The 15,126-nt window shown below is 39.7% G+C and overlaps 2 protein-coding genes across 3 annotated transcripts in view; one reads left to right on the forward strand and one right to left on the reverse strand.

The window, feature by feature from the left end:
- The window catches only part of LOC146583589 (monoacylglycerol lipase ABHD2), an 18,426-nt gene extending 15,025 nt beyond the window's left edge, over positions 1–3,401 (forward strand). For both annotated transcript variants that reach the window (XM_085274085.1, XM_085274093.1), the window contains exon 11: positions 1–3,401. This exon is cut by the window's left edge and continues 543 nt beyond it. The gene's annotated coding sequence lies outside the window, so the exon portion shown is untranslated.
- A 2,977-nt stretch (positions 3,402–6,378) lies between these two features.
- rlbp1a (retinaldehyde binding protein 1a) lies at positions 6,379–12,912 on the reverse strand. Its single transcript, XM_085274107.1, has 8 exons — positions 12,818–12,912; positions 12,115–12,155; positions 11,555–11,683; positions 11,256–11,460; positions 9,875–10,053; positions 9,633–9,791; positions 7,537–7,647; positions 6,379–7,445 (listed from the first exon to the last, which is right to left on the reverse strand). Exons 2-8 carry the CDS (start codon positions 12,121–12,123, stop codon positions 7,299–7,301), a joined length of 939 nt encoding a protein of 312 aa, XP_085130233.1. The 5' UTR covers positions 12,124–12,155; positions 12,818–12,912; the 3' UTR covers positions 6,379–7,298.
- Positions 12,913–15,126: the final 2,214 nt, after the last annotated feature.

The following is a 15,126-nucleotide window of genomic DNA, read 5'->3' on the forward strand; positions in this document are numbered from 1 at the left end:
AAAGGAAAGCAAGAGCACCACTTTAGAGTAGTCGAGTGAGAAACAAGAGCACACAAGAAGCCTCGTATTACATCGAAGAAGAACTGTAAGAAGCTCACTGCTTATCACCGCCAAGGCCATATAGCCTAGTCTGCTGTCTTAACAAACGTTACCGTTTTGTGTGTGTGTGCGTGCGTGCGTGCGTGCGTGCGTGAGTATGTCTGTGTGAGACTGTGTAGGGAAAGACCCAGGATGGTGGTCTTTGTGAGGTTGGTCTGATTTAAATTCTCTGTTCTTAGCCCTTGGCCATTATGTCTGCTCCTCTGGGTGCGTTGCTGTTTGTAGTAAATGTACTGTAGATTATTAAGTATTAAGGTAGGATTGTACACATTGTTTCCAGCTCGTAACATCATCCTGCACATAGTTTTGGCACTCAAAGTTTTTGGTGCTTACCAGACGTGACCAGGGATCGAGCCCCACCCTCAGATGGGATCCATGTACATTCCCACAGTTGCATTCTGTCACTTTGATTCCAGCACTTTACATACTGTACACCACAATATTTTCCCCCTTTCCTCATTTTATTTGTCAAAGTGCAGATATGGAAACTATTAACGGAGGGGCGAGGATGATAACGAAACGTTAGATGAATCAAATGTTCCCCGCGTTGTCTGTCTGTCAGTGTCTTTGAGCCCTCCTTACTCTTTCTGTTGCCTTTGATCAGCTGCAGGTCCAGCCAAGTCTCTGATATTTGTCTCTTACTGCACACACAACAGTCCTACTGCCACTGCGCTGAGGCTAACATTCAACCCACCTGGTTTGGTGCGAACATCTTAGTACAGCTTTTCCATTTTCCAGCAGATGATCATGTGGTTCTTTGAAATGTTGAAAATTTAGCCTTCTGATTGGCGAGCGTGGTGCTACAAAAGGGAAAGTTCAGCAGATGTGAAGCAAATTTTTCATTTGTAATAATCTGAGCTGTGAGGTTTGACGAGTAGGAGGGCTGAAGATACCAAAGCTCAACCGCTATTTATTTTAGTGGCTTGTTCGTATGATTCTGGTGTTTGTTTAACTGTAGTTTAGATGGAGAATGCTGCATGCAAGAAAGAAGATGGATTTTAACCGTAGGGAATATTTTTTTATTTCAAAGACTTTGCCGAAAATCTCAGTTCTTGTTTTGTTGACTGCACTGAGAATAAAGGGTGTTGCTGCACAAACTGCTGAAAAAAAGATCGCAAACATCTCTTGTTGAAATCATACTGCAAGACTGGGACCTTTGGACTTTTCAAAACCCGATTTAAATTCAAACCTTGTTGTAAGGGCTCTAAGGAAGCTTCTTCCAAGGCAATATAAAGCCAAGAAATGTGTGATCTAAAACCTGCTTCTGAACACTGTGATGAGACGCTAAGGGTGGTTTGAAATGATTGACTGACAGCAGGGCATTTTATGAGGCTTCCTAGGCCGTGGTTTGTGTGTTGTAATACCTGGTTGATAGTATTTGATAAGTAGAAGTGTTTGAGTACTGGAAGGTTTGCCATATCAGGATATAACAGCACTGAATGTCAATCAATCGAAGCTTGTAAAGTAATAATAAATATCAGATAATAAGAATTGAATATTAAAGCTTATATATGGCGTTCCAAAGTTTGTTCTTAGCTTTAGAAATAGTTGCTTGGTTACCAGTAGTAGTATTTAAAGTGCTGTAATTGTGAATCTGATCTGTTGCTCTTTTTGCTCTTTGGAAATTTTATTATCAGTTATTTTCTGAGGTATAACTGCCTTAAACCTTTCTGAGCAAATACTATGACATCCAGGTATTAATCTCACCAATGCTGGCTTGGCTAATGTGGGGATAAAAGGGAACTCTTATCCAACTTCATCTCCTTTAACTCAGGGCATCTGTCAACACCAAGCACCAGTCTGACACCAGTGAACCCTTTTTTCTTTGTTTTTCGTCTCATTGGAGTCGTTTTTAATGTACTGTAAGATGAAATGAGACACGCTGTGGCAGGTGGTCATCAGCCTGTCTTCTGAGTGGAAACCCTCAGTTTTATAACAGTATTGGAAATGAGGCTGCACTTGATGTGATTGGTGACATAATTGTGTTTGGTGTTTCAGTTGGCCTGCCAACACCCTCTTTCTTTTCACGTCTAGCGGTCGTCAACCAGCATTTGCTCAAACAACAAATCACTGTTGCCATCTGTTGTCAGGGAAACCGAACTACAACTGCCAGTCTTCGTGGCAAACATCCTCTCATCCACCCACAGTCAGATTATAGTAAATGGTTCATCTGTAGTCCACAGCTCTCATTTAAAATTACACCTTTGGGTTTATTCGGGCTCGATTTCGATGACACCAGCAAAAACCCAGTTTCTGCAGTACGAGCCATGTGTTTTGGGTTGTTGCTGTTCTTGTTGTTTTTGTTGTTGTTGTTTTTTGTTTTTTTAGAAAAATGTTTTTGCCTCTCCACAACTTTGCACAAAAATGCAAGTTTGGATGTATTATTTGGATTTTTTTTTTCTAGTTAATTATTTTGGGGGTATTTTTTTTTAATTTTATTTTTGTATTGTTCTTATGACTTCTTGTGTTATCTGCTTGTGTAAATGCAGTAGAGTGTGAGTGTTGATAGGTAAACATACAGCAGGTGTATACTGTGTCATATCACCACCTCTGATCCCCAAAAATCCAATATTGTTCACTTTAACAACAAAAATAAAACATCTATGTAAAGATGGTGTATATTAGATTTGAGGGACCAGGGATGGAAAAATAAAGGCAATAACCAAACAGAAGGGATTCTCTTATTATTTAAACACTAATGTGACAATAAATGGTGTCAAAGTATATTAGACCAAAACATGTCATACTCATTGTAATAATTTCTCATGGATCTGGGATCTGAAATGTTATTTTACTGTACTGATAAAAAAATTGTGTTCCCCTGTATTTATCCTAAACTCACTGCTTCAAACATCAAGTTTATGGGCTCATATTTAATTGCTTGGAAACTAAATGACTCAGATATCTTGAGTAAATTTAAAATGTCCAAAAAATTTGGGAAGAAAAACTTGGATTGGAGTAAAATTTGCTTAATATTATTGTTTTGTTTTTTTCTAGAAAGATTTTTTTAAATGTAGAATCCATAACTGTCAGTACCAGGCAAGTGGATGGGAGCCCACTGTGTGTTAACCTACAATTATCATTATACAGCTTTAATTTTGTGTTTACAGTTTTGCTGAATGAAGGCTAAAGGGTGTGTTGGGACAACTAGAGGGGGGGATGCAGTCACACAACATAATGTACTCTGATACTGAACCCTGGGTGTGTTTGTTGAAGAAATACCAGTGGTGTGCGTGTGAACTAATTATGTGAGGAGACGTGCTTATTGTGTTCCAAAATAAATTATTTTCTCAAAAGAAAAATGGTTTCTTTTTTCTCCTCCAATTAGAGCTTTGTAAATATATTGTAGAACACGCTTTAATATTTAACAATAATTTGTATATCACAGATTGTGCTGAATTGAGCCTTCATGTATTGACTCCTTTTATCTTTATAGCTTTTCTACCTCCCCAGTTATCATGTGTACTACACCACAGGAAAAGTAATCAAAACACAACTAAATCAAACCTTGTTTTGTTTTTTCACCATCTATGCTGTCAATTAGCAAATATGTGGTGTGTTTAAGGACAGAACAGTTGGTGGGAATGCTGCATGCTGTAAGGGCATCTGTATTTTAAATGCAGTGCAATTTAATAGCTTGCAGTCCAGATTTTAGGTACACATTATGATCAAGTCGTGTGAAAAGTTCTGACAAAATTCAAAACTCAGAAAGATAGGACAACTCTGGAGTTTTGCCAGGCCTAAAAAAGCAGCTTGACCTAGAAATCTGTATGAGGTAACATTGGTCACTGATTCATTTAAGCTACAGCTTGCTGATATTAGCTACTTGCAGATGTATTGATACTAGCGTTTATAATAACCAATGCATAGAAAATATAAGTGAGAAACATCTACCATGAGTATTGAGCTTGCATAGTTTGTCCATCAGAGGGTGGTCTTTAACTTCCTTATTGGCAACAGAGGCCTGGGCAGAGCCACAGCTAAGACCTTCATATACCATGATGACCTGTTTGTCTCTCATGGCTTGGACTTTCTTTTTATGACTGAAACGTGGCTACCCACTGATGATCTAGCTGCTTAGACCGTAGTACAATTAATTACAAAAATCCAACCTGGAGGTCACAAAAGCGTGAATAAGCTTCTCCAGGTCCTCATGTGGAACATAATGCCTAGCCTTAGAGATAAGGCGCAGTTGGTGGAAGCTAGATCTCACTACAGCAGACACTTGCTTATTGAGTTTGAGCGAGCTATCCAGCAATGGCTTAAAAGCAGATTGAAATTTCTCAGCAATATTGTTCGTGTCCAAGTACGCCTGGAGCTGGGAGAGTCTCTCCGGGATCTTGGACACGAATGAAAGCTTAGAGCTCGGTCTGTAGTTTGAAAGGTCATAACAGTCAGAGTTTCTTATGACAATAAACTATGACAAAACTGAGATTATAATTTTCGGTACGCAAGACTCTGTTAGTCTCATAAGAAATGACTTGGGCCCACTATCACCTAATGTACACCCCCATGTAAAAAAGCTTGGTTTCATTTTCAATTCTACCCTTAAGCTGGACAAACAAATAAATTCAGTTGTTCGTGGCAGTTTTTTCCAACTCGGGAGCATTTCCAAACTCAAAAATATCTTTCATCTGAAGGTCTGGAAATCGTTATCCATGCCTTCATATCATCACGTCTTGACTACTGTAACTCTCTCGATTTACACATCTGTCACTCAAGCCTGTTCCGCCTGCAACCAAAATGCATCAGTACCAGAAAGAGAGTATTACTCCGATACTCGCATCTTTACATTGGCTGCGAGTTAAATATGGAGTTGACTCATGGATTTATTATTTGTTTTTAAAGCCCTCCATGGCTTGGCTCCAGATACAATCTCCTTAGCCTGCACCTACCCACTCAAACTCTGCGTTCCTCCAGTCAGATGCTTTTATTGGTTCCACGCTCCCAGTTATAATCTAGAGGTGACAGGGCTTTCTCCATTGCCACTTCAAGACTCTGGAACAGTCTTCCCTCTTTCATAAACTCCTCTTCCTCTTTGGAAGTCATCAAATCAAATTTGAAGACCTACCGATTTCCAAAGGCTTTCGCATCTCTTTGACACCACTTTTATTCTGCTTTAGTTATTCTGGTCTTTTATCTCATTGGATGATGTATGCATGTATATATGTATACACCTATTTTATGTACACGTATGTGTGCTTGTGTGTGAATGTGTACACTTTCGTATATGTATCTGCATATGTGCATGTACATCTATATTTCTACAAACAGGTGTATATAAGAGTCTGCTTTGTGTGTCTATATATACGGATGTCTGACAGTGTTTTTACAATGTTTCTTATCTATTTTAATTCTTTTTTATTTGATTTTATTATCTCTCTGTTCAGCACTTTGGCCGACACTTGATGTCTTTTAAATGCGCTATATAAATAAACTTGACTTGACTTGATAGCTGGACTGGCCATCCAGCTACGCTGCACAGCTGCCTCTTCTTCTCTCACTCTCACTCTCTCCCCCTCCCTCTCTTGCTGCTACTTCAATCACGAAACTGATCAATGACTTTTCTGTCGCAAGTCCCGTCTCTCTTGTTTGTTTATCGCCCACTTTGCACCAGAAAGAGGAAAACTGCATGTTTAAGCTGTTGTTAGAATTTATTTAATATCACTTTCTAGTATCAGGTGATGTTTGCTGGAGCCACAGACATACAAGCTGCTCATAATGATATCGGTTTGGATGTCTGGTGAGAGGGAAACATGAAGATGTAACCAGGAGATGTCCTTACTGAAACATCAGAGCTGAACAGGTGATGGAGAAACAGATTTACCTTTTAGGTGACATGAATGAGTTAAAGAGAAGTTATGAACTGTTTCTGAGAGACAAATAACACCAGGATAATTTTTTACATAGCTGACATCTGTGCAGGGGCGGGTCTAGCAAAGTTTTGCCAGGGGGCCAGGTAGGGCATTAACAGGGAAAGGGGGCACAAACAAAGAAATACTTTTCTTTCTTATTCTCATTTAAAATGTCTAGCTTTTGATAAATAATTATCTGAATCTTACAACCAAAGTGGTCATCTGATGTAAAATGTAATCATACATATATACCAACATAACAGTGTACATCACCATCACAACAGCATTTGTTTTCATTCAAAGGCTTTATGGCTTTTCCTATAATTCCTGGTGGGCCGGTCTCTAGTCGGGGCCCGGGCCGATTTTTTGTCCCAGTCCAGCCCTGGGCAGAGCATTAAACAAACAGAAAACAATACAACAAACGTGTGGGAAATCTGTTTATGGTTCATGTGTCTGAAAGAAAAAAATATATCAGCCACTACATCAGAATAACAGATTTTAAAATCACCAAATATAAGGACTGGATATCGGCCTTAAAAAAATCGCACATCATTCAGTCTCTAATTTAAAACTCCATTATTTTAAATATACTCATTAATTAACCCTGGTATAACCATTTAACCCTAGAGTGGGTTTAGCTGGTTAAAATATAGAACAAATGATAAAAATGGTCATTAATTTAAAAAAAAAAGATGCACAAAAAAGATTTTATTTGACATTTTTCAATCCAGTGCAACCTCCAGAATGCATCTTCTTGGTACATCACGCCTCACATGATATGTTGAAACAAGGCCACTGAGGCAAGCAACTGTTCCTATTTAAGGCACTGCATCAGGAGGCCCTTTATTCTAAAACATGCCTTATTAGTTTTCCCTCTGGATATCAATCTCAAATTCACCCCTCGAGACTTTGCTATGTTGAAATCTGTATCACGGGGTCGTAAGCAAAAGGTTGTTCTGTGTACAGCAGATTGATCTATGAGGCAAAGCACACCAAACACAAATCAGTCTGGTCTTGACCAGCTCTGTCATTCTTCCTCCACTCATACATGTCATACATGAGAGGAATGTCAGTACATGTCAATGTAAAGTAACAAGTGATTACTATCAGTTATTCTCTCCTTCATATATCTAAACAACATCCTTTACCTTTTCCATTTATATAACACAAAACATCCCCTGCTTCTAACCCTACATACGTCTATGTACTGCCTGAATTTTTTTTTTTTTTTTAAAAAAAGTAAAAATCTAGCCTTAATACAGACCACATATCTGATCTGATCACACAAAAAGCACTTCAGGTAAAAGGCTCTACTCTTGGGTTTGAAATGGGAGGATTGTTTCTTCAGAGAGCGGTGTCTTCAGAGCCAAAAAGCTTTGTGGCGATGGGCTGGTAGTCGGCCACCGGTGCTTTTCCACCGAAGTCTGAAGGCAGGATGTCTGCATCGAATTCTTTGAGGTAGTTGTCCAATTCATCACCATGAACAAAGACCTGAGGGAAGTTAGAATCAGCATTTAAAGATGTAGCTTAGATTTAAAACCAAAAAAATATAGCTGCTGTCAGTTGTGTCCCTTATCTTTACCCTCTCCAGCAGCTTGCTCTTCATGAAGGGTTTAACCACGTTGTAGGTAGTGGTGAAGTACCAAGGCTGGTGAATAACGTGAACTGCCTTGAAACGGGCTGGGAACGAGTCCTGCAGAAAAACACAAAAGAGCCAAAAACTAGTTTGAGGCTCCACATCAGCTTTCATTCTGAGTCTGTTTGGGCCTGCAGTTGGGGTGGGCGATATAAACGGTATACAGTAGAAATTATATGAATTTGGTCAATGTTAGAGATTTTGACTAGGCGCTCTACCATGATAGCGCATGTTGACGGAGTCATCAAGCTGCGCCTGTTTTGGTTGAAAGCATTGCAGCGGCTGCAAGCAATATCATCTGCAAATTATGCCGGGCGACAGTAATAAGCCAAAAGCTACGCTTCCTCCACTTCCATACCATTGATTTATTAATGCTGAATTCTCTTGCAGCTGCTCTATTCCCATCTGATTATTTCAGTTGTTCTCCTGACTGAAGTTTGGTCCGTTTACAGCATCCTGTCATGCGATTGCATTTGTCCCTAGTCATCGGGAACCCTCGCGTTAACTTTTATTGAGTGGAAAAAAGATAGCATTCATCCTCCAGCTTCACTGTGTTTATGCTAACATAGCTGTGTTGCTAGCGATCACATAACACATCATTATATACCAGCTAGTCCAACTTCAGTAACCCTAAAAAAGTCACTGCTGTTTCGTTTTCTGTCTTCATTTATGTTGGAAGTGATAGCAGAGCTGTACGTTTTAAGTCTTTTAGAAATCTCTCAGTCAAAATATCATGTTTAGGTGGAAACTAGCGAGCTGACTTCCTGCTAACGTCTAACTCTGTTAAATGTAATAAATTCTGTTTTCATGGATGCCTGGATGTTAAACTTAATTGTTACACCTGGTAAAGCAGCAACACTGATCATTTTATTAAAGATGAAAGAATTTAGACAGTTTTTAACTCAGTGATGCCGCTGTGTTCCTTTGACTTTGGGACCTGAAACAGATGGTGTTTTGGACCCAGATTATTCTGGGGATTATTCCGGATTATAAGGCACACTGTCGATTTTTGAGAAAATGAAAGGATTTTAAATGTGCCTTATAGTGCGGAAAATACGGTATACAGAAGAAGAGAATATATCGCGATATATATCGTTACGGCACATGCTTCAAATTAATAATAATAATAATAACTTTATTTATAAAGCGCTTTCAAACAAAGTGCTGTACAGCTATTTGAAACTAAAAAGATGAATAAATAAAAGCAATAAATAGCAGTATAAGTAAAAACACAATACAAGTTAAAAATAGTAAGAATTTAAAAACTAAAAGACATAGAATTAAGACATGTAAGATAGGGTGAACAAATGTGTCTTCAACTTAGTTTTAAAAACCTCCACAGAGCGTGCCTGGCTAATATCTTGAGGGAGGTTGTTCCACAAGAATGGGGCACGAAAAGAAAAAGCACGCTCTCCAACTGTCTTTTTTCTGTCTCTAGGAACCTTTAGAAGGCCTGAGATCGTAGAGCACGGGATCGAACATCAAGGTGTAAAAGGTCGGAGAGGTATGAAGGTGCCAATCCATTTAAAGCCTTGTAGGTGGGCAGCAGGATCTTAAAATCTGCTCGAACCTGACAAGGTAGCCAGTGAAGAGCTCTCAGTACAGGGGTAATGTGCTCAAATTTCCCAGTTCTTGTTAAAATACGAGCAGCTGCATTTTGCACCATCTGTAGACCTCTGAAACTTTTCTTTGGAAGCCCGTTACAATAATCAATACGTGAAGACACAAATGCATGGACAAGAACCTCTGCTGTAAAAAGCTTGGGCATGTGGTTCAACATGGTGCTCTCCTTCGAGTCTCATGTAAACTCTGTCTTATCAGTATTTAGGAGCAAGAAATTATCCGATAACGAGCCCCTAATTGCAGATACACAAGATTCTAGTTTAGAGACTTCAGCACAATTTCCAATGGTTAGAGGAACATAAAGCTGCAGGTCATCAGCGTAACAATGAAAAGCTACATTAAAAGAACGTAAAAGAACACCAAGAGGCAGTGATGTTATACTGTGATATGGATTTTAGGCCATTTCGCTCAGCCCTAACCTGCAGCATGTCCACCATCTTCTTGAGCTCAGCTGGCTTGATTCCTGAGGCATGCTGCATTGTGAAGCCTTTGAAGTTCTCAATCAGCACAAATCCATTGATCTGGGTCTCGTCATTCTCGAGCAGCTTCTCTAGGATCACGCAGTATGCCCTCAACACCTATTACACGCAAAAGGACATATATTTCACAGAGTACACTTGGATGACTGAGCTGCAGCTGTGCAGGGCTGCTTTTCGGGTACCTCATCGAAGGTGATCTCCTCCAGGTCCCAGTTGTCGATGTTAAAGAGCAGGACCACGCGGCCATACTTGTCTCTGCTGGGCAGAACCACTGGGTATCCCGCTTCGACTGTGCTGCGGACTGCCTCGGGGGTCAGGTTCTCAAAAAGCTCAGGATACTCCTTCCTGAAGCGTACGTAACCTGGAGAACCACAACCAACAGATCAGCTGCATTCGCATTAGTTATTATTAATCCCCATCTCTCTTTCACGGCGCGTCTTTCCCGTTTTACTCCCATCACCACCAGTCGGTCGTGGTAGATGGCTGCTCGTCCCTGTGCCTGGTTCTGGCGGAGGTTTTATCCTGTTAAAAGGAAGTTTTTCTTTCCCACTGTCACCAAGTGCTTGCTCAAAGGGGATTATTGGATTGTTGGGTTTGTAGGGTCTTTACCTTACAATATAAAGTGCCTTGAGGTGACTGTTGTTGTGATTTGGTGCTATGTAAATAAAACTGAATTGAATTGAATTCTCTCACTGGATACTAATAACTCACAACCCCACAGTGTACACAGCACTGCATATTTCTGATGCACCCACACAATGATAGTCCTGTGTCAGTGGGGCTCCAGTCCATCTAAGCAAGGCACCAATTAACCCACAGTAAATGTGTTTATGAGAGAGAGAGACAGAGAGGGAAAGACAGTCCATCTGGATGTGCATGGATTCCAGTCTCACACGGAACAACTTTTCTATATTGATGAATGTGCAGGTGTTTATTTTTGTTTTTGTGGGGATGGAGTATTCCAACAACAGCAGCACCAAGATTCAGAAATTCTGGTTCCAGAATTATGCCGATGCTTGAGTTAAGGTTACTAGGTTTAAGATCAGCTCAAGGTTTAATGGAATATTACATTATTATATTATTGGAATAATAAATGGGCATCATTTTGACCCAATCTGGTTAGGAAACAGCATTCTGATCATTCGGAGGATTGAAAAAAAGATTAAGAGGTTTTTGTGTGTGCAGGGCAAGTCATAAGGTGTCCTCACTATTGTCGAATTGCTCTTTTTAATCTTAACCCGCTCCCAGAGCAGCAGAAGTTCCCAGCAGAACGCGGCGGACTCACAAGTGAAGCAAACCTGCCGTCCCATTTGGACACACAAAGAACAGCTTTGTCAGCTCACTCAGAAGAATCTCAAAGCTCCCAATTAATGAACACATGCCCCCCTGCCTCAGCGATGGCCTGGGATTCATGCATACGAGGAGCACAAAAGAGGCCTCACCATCAATTACTGAAGCGCTTGGGTGCCAAAATGATGCAAGGAAAAAACTCTCTTTTTTGTCTCTCTACTCAATGAAATAAAGTGCTTCTCATAAAGTTGTATTTAGTAGGTTGGAAATCACCTTTCATGAGCTCGTGGGCCCTGTCGACATCAAACTTGCGAGCTCTGAGGAAGCGCAGGAACAAAGAGTCGGGTTTGTCCCCAAAGCGCTCCAGGATCAGCTTGGCCAGGCCGTCTCCATCGGCTGCCCTCTCTTTCATCAAGGCCCGCAGGTCCTTCAGTGATGATGCCCGTCTCTCATCTGTCTCATTCAGCTCATCCTTCGCCTGGAAGGGTAACATCAGCACGAACCCTGAGCCATCCAAGGACCATATATATGACTTGTGTATTTGCTGCCATTAGAAACTATGCTTACTTTACCTTTTGCACAGTGTGTCCAGGCAGTTTGTGGCACAGCCCAAACACAGGCCCATGATCCTTCACTGTCAAATGCTCCAGCTTTGACCTCATTGCTTGCTCCTCCTCTGACACCATGCGAAAAGTACCAGTCTGCATGACAAAAAATCCACGTTAAAATCCTCCTTTATTGTTTGTGTTTTACCTCATCGTTTCAGGCTTCAGTAGTTTTCAAATAAAAATAAAAGTATGCATTAATTGTGCAAAAAATGGGTCCAAGGACCTCCGGACTCCATACGATGCATGCCAGCGAACGTCTGGTTAATCTGCTTCACATGATCGCAGAAAGGACTTCTAAAGCCATTTCTTAAAAACAGCTTAAGGACCCATCCCAGAGCCAGCATTTACTGGCACAATAACAATACTAAGCAGCATCATGTGCTGACAGTTAGACCTCAAAGCCCTCTAATGCTTTTAGCCCACACTGAACCACTGAACTGAGGCCAGAAACTGACCTAACTGCCGTAAACAGAGATAAAGTGACACTGGAGCACTCTGGACTGTTGCAGAGAAATTGAACTTACAGTAGCCATGGTTGCAGCGTCTCACAGCAGCGACGCTAAAACTGTGGAGGAAGAAGATTTGGCACAAACAGAAGGTGACCACATTACACCAAAAAGAAACAATGCAGACGCTCTTTCAATTAATGATGTATGACATAATCTGAGAACTACACAAATACAACATCACCAGGAGGACGCAATAGCATTCAAAATGAAGAGGTGGGTCTTTAATACATTGTATTGCTCATTAAGCAGCTTGACTGAAAGCATTTTTTTTAATTGAAAAGTTTATATATATATATATATATATATATATATATATAAACAATTTGCTTAAATATAGTTTCAATTCTGTATAAAGCCAAATAATTGTTATAATTGAGTTAAAGCTCTTTAACCAAGAATCATGACACAGGTGCTGAAGTTTCTCTTCAGTGAGTGTTTTAGGCTCTTTAGAGAGCAAAATTCAAACCTGATTGCAGTGCAGCAAACAATAGAAGAAACTTAGCACAAATGCATAAATCCTTCATTTAAACTATGAAAGACGTATTAATCAAAGTAAAAAACAAGGTTTCTGTCAATTGACATCAAAGCAAAAATATTTTGTTTTTAATGTGATTTTTAGTTACTACACAAAATATGATACATATATCCTCAAAGTGCTCATATGTTATTTGTCTGTGTTTATCTGTCTATCGAATGATTTAGAGCTGAGCAGCCTTACCTCGAGCAGACAGGATCAGAGACCTACAGCGAGTGGCAGAGGAGACAGCAGGGACAGAGAGGACCACGAGGGGAGGAGTTACTGGAAGAAAAAACACTCAAAGTAGGATTAAAATGACACAGTGGATTACGACAGGTGGCTAATCTAGATGATGCAAACTGCGATGCAAAGCGTGAGCTGGGATGGAGTCCCATGGTGCCAAAATGAAACATGCAAGACAAAGAATAGAATTTGTTTTAAATGAAATTAAAAAGTGAAATTTTATTTTTTATTTTTTATTTTAATTGTATGAAAAAAGATTTATTGAACAGGTATATGACTCGGCTTCTTTTCTTTTTTTGCTCTTGATGTACATAGAAATATACAAAAGAGCCATCCATCCGTTTTCTTCTGCTGATCTAAATCAGCGCTGTGGGGGGGCTGGAGCCTGGTCTGGCTTTAGGAATCAAGCTTAGGAACTTCTTGCTGTGAGGTGACCACTGTGCTGCCCTCAAAATCAGAATAAAAGAAACCCTTTCATTGAGAAAACACATGAATTAAACAAAGTGGTGTGTTTTTTGTTTTGCACCTTAGGACCACCGTGCCCTGGACCAAACCTTCCACAACAGTTCTTATTATCACCACATTCTCATGAAATATGCATTTCACTATCACTGATGTAGGAGAAATCCCACCTTTCATGTCACATGTGCTGTTAACCCAGCACATGTGACATGAAAGGAGGAAATGTCATATGAGCGAGAGGACCATTAGCTATTCCTTTATGCACATTCTTTGAAATCCTCCTGTTTTCGGTCCCACATTATGGATTACTTATCCATGACTGCACAATATCAGACAAACTGGCCTCTCTTTTAGTTCCTCTCACTAATTGCAGGAAGTGAGAATCCATGTTTTGCTTTATTTCTTTTAGAGTTTCTTTTATTGGTTGTTCAGTCTAGCTGACCGTGAGTGACCTTAATACCACTAAGCATTTGTAGTTGCTGTGACATATGTTTGATATGAAATTTGTTATGTTCCCTTTATTATGATTTGTGAGTTCATGAGCACCCCCTAATATTTTATCATCTAACTGCCATTGTCTGGTCAAAACATGCTGGAGGTTCGTGTCAGTTTTTTGTGTACTTATGAAATGCCAGTGCAGTAACTCATTAAAATAGATGTTGAATTGGTTAAAAATGTAATTAGTCTAACTAGGTGATTTGTTAATTGATCATAAGTGTAAGCAGGAGAGAATGCAAACTTTACACGTATATGTATGCGTGTTTATGTGTATTAACGTAGATGTGTGTCTGTTTTAAGTTTGTTTTTCTTTAGTTTAAGCTTTTTAATACTGCCGGCCATTAGTTTCTATTCCCCATTCTTTTTCTCTTCCCTTGTTTTGTCTTTAAGACAGATGACATAAAATCTACGGAACAGAATGTAACGAGAGGCTGAGTACGGACAAGGAGCGAACTACTTGAATTCAACTGTTGAAGATCAAGACCAGTTTCCTTAAAAGTGAGCTTTCTGAGCTCTCCCTGCTCGTTCAGCATCAGAGTCAAAGGTTCTTATGACACTCAAGGCAAACATAGATGGCGTAATGTTAGCTTATAACCTGTGCTTGTTGGGTTTTTTTCAGCTGGCTTGTTGTCAGCTTTTCAGAGTGGAGACGGTCGCTCTTCTATGCTGTTGACAATAACAAAATTGAGACAATATCAATTTGACATGCTTTTTATGTATGTGAGCAGAAACATGCTAGTTTCTGCTCACATACATAAAATGTAATTAGTCAGAACCAAGATGTCCAGATGGCGGCAACATAGCGGTTTCCAATAACTGGCTTGCTCTTATGCATTTTTAATGGATTATTACCAAGTTTATGTGAACGCATCAGTTCGTTGGAAGACGTAAATACACACAAATCGATCTATATTTTTTAGTAAAACATTCATTTTTTTTAATCACATAAGGTTGAAGCAATGATCGACTGTATCTTTAATGGCTGGATGAGTCATATGACATTTGTCACCTAAATCTTTTTCCTTTTTTTTAAATGGCAACAATCTTTGAAATGTGGTGTGCATTCAAAAAAACCTTTTCTGTGCAATTATAAAAAAACAAATCATGTTTTTTTATGTGGTTTGTGACATTGTGCTTCCTAAGACCAAGTTGTGCCATCGCAGCATGAAAAAGGAGAGCATTTTAGGTACTTAGGATGTAATCTGCATGTCGGCGAGACAAAATGGGAGTATTCAATGGCATTACTGTAAGGAGGTTAATGAGGTATGGGTAAACCGTCCACCCCACACTAAAGCTTGATGCTCTGC

This window comes from Mchenga conophoros, linkage group LG1, assembly GCF_057382185.1.
Source record: "Mchenga conophoros isolate Kocher_MC1m ecotype Shallow Benthic linkage group LG1, M_conophoros_male_GT1.1, whole genome shotgun sequence".
Lineage (NCBI taxonomy): Eukaryota > Metazoa > Chordata > Actinopteri > Cichliformes > Cichlidae > Mchenga > Mchenga conophoros.

Excerpts from the sequence above, each read along its gene's own strand:
- rlbp1a (XM_085274107.1), bottom strand. Across the intron at positions 10,054-11,255 it reads GGCCCACGAGCTCATGAAAG|GTTACGTACGCTTCAGGAAG; the intron begins GTGATTTCCAAC and ends GTGGTTCTCCAG. Across the intron at positions 9,792-9,874 it reads AGGAGATCACCTTCGATGAG|GTGTTGAGGGCATACTGCGT; the intron begins GTACCCGAAAAG and ends TGCGTGTAATAG.